Genomic DNA, 8615 nt, shown 5'->3' with positions numbered 1-8615 from the left:
AGTTGCTCCCGCAGCATGTGGGATCTTAGTTCCCGACCAGGGATCGAACCCGCGTCCCCTGCATTGGAAAGCGTATTCTTAACCACTGGACCACCAGGGAAGTCCCTCGGCACTCATTTTGACACTGAAAACTCAAAGATGTGTGCAACTGGGTCTCTGGCCTGGAGCAGTGCACAACCTGGCAGGGGAAGTCATGGAGGCTAATAATTATCATATGTCATAAGTGTAATAGAAGTGTATACAAGCGGTCACAGAAGTACAGAAGGAGAAACATACCTACCAGCTGGAATCCAGGTGATGAGGTCAGCAGATAATCACAGAGAAGATGGTCTTTGAGTTGAGTGTGAGGTCTTGGTAGGAAATACAGTGTGGTGGTTAAGAGAATAGAGTCTGTAGCCAGACTATTTGGGTTTAAGTCCCAGCTCTACTACATATCACCTGAGGAACATTTGGCATGTTATTTAACCTCTCCATGCTTCAGTTTCTTCCTTGGTAGAATGGGCATAATCATTGGTCATAGTTCATAGGTTGAAGTGAGGATTATGTGAGTTAGAATGTGTCATGGGTTTAAAACAGTGCTTGGTACATGGAAAGCCCTCAGTCAGTGTTAGCCAGTCCTCCAGGGATAGCAGAATGAGAAATGGCAGGCTTGGATTGTTAAAACTGAAATATGAGGTGTATTTGTGTGGGAGGTGGTGGAAAACAGCAAGGTGAGTGGACAGATTATGGGGAGAGAGCCTTGTATGCCACACCAAAGAGGCTCACGTTTATGGAGCCCAAGGAGAGCTTTAAGGATGAAATTCAGATTTGTGTTATAGAAAGAGAACTCTGGAGCGGTGGGGAAAGAGTAGAGGCCAGAACATTGGTTAAGAGGCTGTTGATGAGAAGAGATATAATATAGGCTTGGCTGAGGGATAGAGAATAGAATGCAGATGCAAAGTTATTTAGGAGGTAAAACTGATGAGGTTTGGTGAGCGATTAGATTAAAGTGGATGAAGTAGAAGGAGTTGTGAATGACTCTTAGATTTCTGGCTTGGATGATCTGGTAAAAAGACAGGAGGAAAAGCAGGTTTGGGGATAAGGTTTTGGATTTGTCAAGATTGACAGGCCTGTGGAGTAACCAAAATTAGTGTGTAGGCCTGCCACTCAGGACCCAGAAGTCAAGATTTAGGACTCCTCAAGACACAGGTAGTAGTTGACATTGTGGGAATGTGAGTGAGAGCATGACACAGCTCATATATAGGAAGAGATTCAGGGATAGTTCTGGAAAGCCCACGATTTAAGAGCCAAAGAGAGCTGAGCCAGCCAAGGAGAGTGGTCACAGAGGAAGGAGGAAACACAGAAGAAAGTGGATCATGGAAAATGATGGAGAGGGAATTTAAGGAAGAAGTGTTCTAATGCAGGAGAGAGGTCAAGTAGAATGAGAACTGAGAGCTGTTTGCTGGAGTTGGCAATTAGGAAAAAGAGCTTAAAAGCCATGAGGTATTACCTCAGTGAAGTATAACAGTATGGGGAAAGAGATACAGTGAATCCTCTTCATTAAGACCCTAGATATTAGTTGATATTTCAGGTCAAATGCTAGGTGAATTCCTGGACAATATCCATGGATGTGGTTCAGCTTCAGGCTTGCTGCACAAGGCAGATCTGGCCTGTCCTGACCAAGCTGTTTTCCCAGAGCCTAGCAAGGAGACTGGCACATTAATATGTATACACTGAAGGTTGGTGAAAAGAATGGATGTATGCTTAGGGGTGGCCCAGGATGTTTTGGTAGAGTCCCTGGAGCTCCTGATACATGGCTGCTCCAGGAAGTGTTAGGAGGCCCCCAGGAGTTGCCAAAGGAGTTCTGTTGCTTTGATAAGAATTTCAAAGCCATAAAGTTATAGGGTTGATCTGGCGGATTATGCCAGGATTGGGGGGAAAAGGATGTTGCTGAGTACAGTGATAACAGGTGAGGGTGATAACGCTTCCACTCAGGTTGGTTGTGTTCTGAAACAGATTTTTTTGCTCAGTCTTAGATGTGATTTTCTGATGTTTGCTTTATTACCTGTTTTTCTTATTTCCTTCCTTTGTGTGTGAAAGTGTCTCATCTCTTCAATTGGATAGTCAATTTCTTAAGGGCAGGGACCACTCCAAAGAGTCTTTTCTACTCCCTGCAGCACACACTTGTCCACTTGACCCCCAGCAGAGAATCCTGGTACCCTCAGCCTTAGCAGACTTAGAACCAAAATTAGGACAAGCCTGACATCAACCCTCGGTAAAAAAGATGTTCGTTACTTCCCAAAACTTTACCCTAGGAAGGCTGAACTAAGCGGTTATTTAGAGAAAGTGGTAGGTGCTGATATCTGCCACCAGTGCGGCATGAATGGGGCCCTGAATCCTCGGTCTTCCTCGCCTGGAACCCGAGGGCCATCCCACCAGTCTTCCTGTGGACAAAGGTCTGGGAAGAGTCTGGGCCATTCCAAAGGGCATTCCGGCTCCCACATGGCTAGACTAAGGTCTCCTCTGGCATGTTCACGTGGGGGACCCGACGCAGTCCAGACACTGGACTGGGAGAAGAAAACACCTGGGGGTGGAGGTGTTTTTACTGTTTTCTTTTTTTTTTTCTGGATATTTATGGGGAGGGGTGGTTTGGGACGGATCTAGCGCCTCAGTCCTAGCCCTTCCAGTCGCCCCCAGCTGCATAAGTTATCGGCCACAGCTCTCTCTTCCCCTCCTCGAGACGGTGTAGACACGGCCCTGGCCAGCGGACGGCGGAAGGAGCGCGTAGGAAGCGGAGGTGGTGTCCCCCGGCGCCCCCACCCGCCGGGCGCGGCGGGAGGATGTCGGCGCGCGCAGCGCGTGCGTCGCCCCCTGCCCCCCCCCGCGCCCCCCGCCCCCCGCCCGGGGGGACCCTCGCGCCCAGGGGAAGCCCCGCGCGGGGCGCCCGCCGCCCGCCCCAGTCCCTCCGCCTCCCGGAGGCCCGGGGCTGCCTCTTCGGGCCGCGCTGGGGCCGCCCCGCACTGCGCATGAGCGGGAGCCCGGCGAGCCCGTGAGAGGAGCCGCCGCCGCCGCCGCCGTCCATTCGCTGCGGAGCCGGAGGAGGAGGGGAGAGGCCTGGAGGACACCAACATGGTGAGGCACTGCGGCCGCCCGCCCCGCCGGCTGGGGGGCCGGCGCAGCCGCGCACCCCCGCCCCGGCCGCCCTCCGCCCCGCGGCGACCCTGCCGCCCCGAGCTTCGGCCCGCGGCCTCCGTCCAGCTCCCCGGCGGGGCTCTCCTCCCCGCCTCTCCCTTCCTCCTTCGCCCCTTCCCGCCCGGGCGCCGCTGCTACGCGAGAGCCGAGGAGGCGGAGCGGAGCCGGGCCTAGTCGGGAGCCCCGGGTAGTTTGGGGCGCGGGGAGCGGCCCCGGGTGCCCCTTGCTGGGCCCGGCGCGGCTAGGGGAGGCGTTGGGGCGGGGGGAGGGGATGGGGCAACGGCCCTGTCTCTGCCCGGCCCCCACGCCGGCTCCATTGTGTCTGGCCGGGGACCGGGGTCCGGGGTTCCGGGTGAGGAGCCTCCCCCCGCCCGGAGCCGGGGCTTCCCCCTCCGCTCCGCCGGGGAGAAGGAAAGACTTTCCCGGCTCTCCCCTCCCTCCTCTGCTCCGGCTCCAACACCCCTCAAGTCTCCAGGCAGTTTTGCTTGGGGCGGGGTAACAGCCCTGTTCCTTTCTCCATCACCTCTCGATGCGCCCCGTAGTCCTGGAAAATGGGAGTTTCACTGGCCAGTTGGTGGAGGTTATATTTACCTCTCTACTGAGAACATGGGAGACCGCTGAGCTTGGGGGACGTGGGGGGAGGGGGGAGTACGGAAGTGCAACCTGTTCTCATTTCATAAAATTAGGAGAAACAGACTTGCTACCTTTTGGGCACATATTTTATTTCCTTGGGGTGGGAGGAGTAATTGCTTTATTATGTCAGTTAAAAACCATTCGTGATGTTTAAAAAACAGTTTGTCAAGTTAGTCCCCTCTCCCTTTTTTGTTTGGAAAATGCCTTACAAGCTTGAAGAAGTGGTATTCAAGTTATCTGTTTACATTTTGGTAATTATGCACCTGATTCTTGGACTTTCTGTTTTTCAGAAGCTATGTTTAGTATTATAATCTGAGCATGAGTTGAATTCCATGCAGGTTACTGTGTGAATAGACAGTAAAAATGATGTTCTTGTCCCTTTGCTCATGGGGAACATAAAGGCCTCTTTGAGGAGGGTGTATGTGTGTGTCTGTTAAGGGAATGCCCTGGTGTCTTGTTTTTAGCTGGTCTTATTTCTGCTGAATGACACTTACCTAGTCTCAGCCTCCAACTTGGCAGAATTTTGGTGTCGCGCGTATGGATATGTGGTTTAGTTTGCCATATACTCTAGCACTTAGGTTCTGTGGTAAGTTCCATGAAAGTTTACCATTTGTATTTGTAAGAAAACTTTGCCATAAAGTACAGGTGAATGTTTAGACTGATGTTACAATGTTTAAAGATCCACCAGGGCGGCTAAACAGTTTCCAATTTCTTAAGCATTTTGACGGTCATAGACATTCCTCCTGAAGTTTCCAGACTCTTGGCTTGTAAGCGTATGCTTGAAGTAATGAAATGTAATTCCCCGGTAAACACTCTGTGAGAGCACTGAAATGTGTTCTGCTCATAATAGTCTCCAATCAGCACCATCCTCTGGAATCCAAAGTGTTGATAATGCTCATTACTTGTTACGAATTCAGGAGTCATGTGGTTCATATGAGAGTTCAGCTTGTATTGGAGCTTGTAAGCTTCTATCCTTTTACTACTATTAAATTAGCTAGTTTTGGAACTTAGCCATAACTATTTAATTACACTACTAATGACAAGATATCACTAATTTAAAACATTTTTTGTGGCTGAACTCAGATCATGTCACTAGAATTGTCTTGGTATGCTCTTGTTAGTTTGGAAACTAAATCACCATGGGCCCTAATAGAAGTTAGGCCATAAGAATTTTCTAGTTAAGTTTTTCATTGTAAATTTATTTTACTTATAATTATTTCTTGATAGAATTTTGGGGCTGTTTTTCGGTGTGTGTAATGCAGCCCATTTCTAGAGCACATGTTATATTGTCAATTCTGGGGCAAATTTAAATGACAGGATATCTGAATATGTTGTGTAAGAAAAAAAAATTGTTCATTTAACCTACCTGACACCCACATAGAAAGGCCAAAAATAGCTCCAAAACTAGACAATATTCTGTTACCCCTGAAAATCTTTTTAAAAAGTGTTTGATTTCTGGCTTGTTTTCTTATTTGTAAGAGGACAGGATTTGATGATTCCAGAGTTACATTCAGCTAAAAATTTTGATTTTAATTATTTTTCTTAGATGTGTGAGAAGTTTGTAGACTGTGTAACCTACTAGATTTTTATAGACTCACAGCATCGTAGAATTTTTAGACCTGAAATGGCTTCAGAGATCATCTCATTTACTCCTCTTCCCTTTTACAGAAGAAGAAATTGAAGATCAAGGAGGTTTTGAGGTTGAAGTTTGCAAAATTGTTAGTTGCAGAACTGAAAGTAACTTTTCCTGGTTTTACTATTTCCCCCAGTATTTGTGCTACATGTAATCTTTTAACTCACATGAAATCTAAAGAAATGGTTGAAAATTGGATTTGAAATTAATTTACTCATTTAAACAGAGGGAAACCCAAGTGTTATTAATGAAAATGTTAAATAACAAAATTCAAATTAATGATTAATGGTGTTAATTTACTGTGTTTTTAATGTTTTTTTTTTAAATGTGTGGACTTTGAAACTTAAAATTATATTTTGAACAAATATCAGAGTTTGTAAGTCCAGATTAATGTAGGCCTGTTGAAGGTTGTCTCTGTAGAACTCGTTTCACGTTGTTTTGCATATACATAAGTAAATTAAGGGAGGGCCTTAATTTTAATAATTATTTCTTAAATGCCTACCATGTGCCAGGCACTGTTCTAGGCACTGAGTATATGGATATACACACATGTATTTATATATATATATATATTTCCCCCGCCCCCCCCCCCCCCCGCCAACTGAAAAAATAAAAATCCCTGCCCTGGTGAGGGTTACATTTTAGTAGGGAGAGACAAATAATAAACATAGCGTATATTTTTCTTCCTTACTATGTTAGAAGGTGTTAAGGGCTATGGGAGAAAGGCAGTGTTAGGGAGGAGAATTGGGAGTGTTGGGGCACAGTGGATTTGGGGTTGCAAAATGGTGTTTGCACCACTGATGAAGTGGGTTTTGAGCTGACTAGGAGATGAAGGAGTAAGCCATGCACAAATGTGGTCAGAGACAGTTTGAGGAGCACTGAGTCCAGTGTGGCTGGGGTAATGTGGCCGGGGGAGAGGGGCATGTTGGGCATTGGAGCAGATGAGGTCTGAGTAGTAAGGAGTGGAGATGGGCATGGGTGGCTATTGTAAGGATATTGTGTTTTTACTCCAAGAGAAATGGGAAGCCAGTGAAGGATTCTGAGTAGTATGATAGACCTTGTTTCTACTCTCTCAGTGTCCTAGTAAAATTATAGTATACATAATTATCTTCAAAGCAGTTTTTAAAGACAACTTATGCAGTTTCTGTGTGCAGAGTTTTGAATTCTGATTAAGGTGACTGTCCAATATTCAATAAAAACTAGTTGAACATCAAGTTTACCTAGCCATGCTCGTTAATAAAAACAACACAGCATGATCTCTTTTGTAGATTGCTTTTGAATATGTTCTTGTAGTTTGCATGTTGTTTAATGACTGTATGCAAAAAACTGGGCCTTTGGGAAGGAAGAAGGACCTTAATCTTTACTGAGAACATATGTCTGCTAGTCAGACAATTCACAACTCTTATTTTAGCTCCACTCCAGTTTGTGAGATAGGTATTGCTACCTTCTTTTAACATACCTGAAAAAGGAGGTTTAGTGTTTCTGAAGAGATGGCCAAGGTAAAGAGCTAGTATATGACAGAGCAGGGATTAGAAGCCTGGTCTCTGGTTCCACAGTTTATTTACTCCTCCTCTTTTTTTTTTTAGAAAAACCCAGCAAGCACCCCTTCCATATAGGTGTGGAATTTTTGATTGGTTTCACTCTGGTTTCTTCCTTATATTGAATAGTGACCTAGTTGTTTCCATATCAAATCAGATGATCTGATGTAAACATTTAAGTAATTGAAAAATTAGAACTCTTTTGGTACATATGGTAAAAAAAAAAAAGTTGAAAGTAAAATTAACTTGTGGTTTTTTTGTTTTGTTTTTTAAGTTTTAAAAGAGCTGAGCTCATTTGAGTCAAGTGGCTCTTTTGATTTTGGCTTCGTAGGTTGGGTCAAGCATAATGAAAATCTGTGAGAAAGCCCCTTTTAAATTTGAGTGTGTTGTTGTTCAAGTTGTGATAGTATTAGCCATGACATTTGATGAAGAGAGATAGTTCCAAATAGGATTCAGTTGCTTTGTGGACACAAACAAGCTCTTGAATAACCTGCTGACTATCTAGTTTACCTAGTCACTTTAGGTGTATACCCCCCACCTAAGAAAAAGCAAAAGCAGAAGGGGAAAATGCCACTGAAATGTCTTTCATCACTTTGTTGAATCCATTTTATATGATTAGTACCTAATCATTTAGAGTGATTAGGCTGCTTATTTGCATTGTAAAATTTTAAGAGAGATTTACTTTTCAACAGTTCTTTGCTGAAGAATTCTTATTGCATTATACTTTCGAATCCCTCAACACTGAATAGTGTTCAGCAATAGAGATTAAGTTGAAGTACGTGGCCCATTCCTTTGTTATATTAGGATATTTTTGTTTCAGTAAACATTTAAAGCACTTATTATTCATAGGATTTTACTATTTCTAGATTTAGGACTTGAGTAGATACCAAATCTTAGAATTAGGAAATTTCATTTTTTGAGGATCATTTATTCTCTTTATGAAACAAGTATCCATGACTAGAATGCTAGTGGTTATTATAAGTTCTTTAACTGTGGAACTTTAAAAATCTCATTTAATTCTTTTTTGTTGTTGTTTTGTTTTCACCTCAGTAATCTTTTTGTTAATTCAAGATTTCTTTAGAAAAGATGTTTATGGAGAGGAGGAGCAAATTTAAATTAGCTACCTTGACTACTTGTTAAATGTTCAAGCAGTAAGTTTGGGAGAATCAGTTGAAAGACGATGGCTAACACAAGTATTTTAAGGAGGTTATTTCTATCCCATTATCAAAGATAATCAGGAATTAGCAAAAATAACTTTTTAATAGTCAAAACAGTCTTCTGTAAACCAGAATCAAAACATTTATTCCATTTACAGTGGTAGTCATCTTTTGAAAAATAATTCTGAGGATGGGGAGGAGAAAATCCTTTAAATTTTCATTAATGGAATATTTTTTTAAAAACTTTGAGGAAAATTATTTAAAAGCATACAAAACCAGTTTGAATCTTACAGATATACTTCTGAAATATTTTTTCAGGTGAATTGCCATTATATCAATATAAAACATAATTGGGTGCAATGATTACACGGTATAGTATATTATTCCACTTTTGACTTAGAAGTAATGCAGCTCCTCTCAAAGAAGAGTTCATTGTAACTGTCATTCAAAGCGCAGGAAGTTTAGGGATGAATGATAAGACCC

At 43.7% G+C, this 8615-nt stretch overlaps 1 protein-coding gene across 1 annotated transcript in view; it reads left to right on the top strand.

Moving 5' to 3' along the window:
* Positions 1 to 2951: 2951 nt before the first annotated feature.
* DCUN1D1 (defective in cullin neddylation 1 domain containing 1) overlaps positions 2952 to 8615 on the top strand; it is a 29411-nt gene continuing 23747 nt past the window's right edge. The window contains exon 1 of the mRNA XM_068546301.1: positions 2952 to 3111. Within this exon, the coding sequence (XP_068402402.1) occupies positions 3109 to 3111 (3 nt within the window). The 5' untranslated portion in view covers positions 2952 to 3108. The remainder of the gene's footprint in view (positions 3112 to 8615) is intronic.

This window comes from Eschrichtius robustus, chromosome 6 (genome assembly GCF_028021215.1).
Source record: "Eschrichtius robustus isolate mEscRob2 chromosome 6, mEscRob2.pri, whole genome shotgun sequence".
Lineage (NCBI taxonomy): Eukaryota > Metazoa > Chordata > Mammalia > Artiodactyla > Eschrichtiidae > Eschrichtius > Eschrichtius robustus.
The sequence above is the reverse complement of the archived record's forward strand: the minus strand, read 5'-3'. Positions and strand labels throughout refer to the sequence as shown.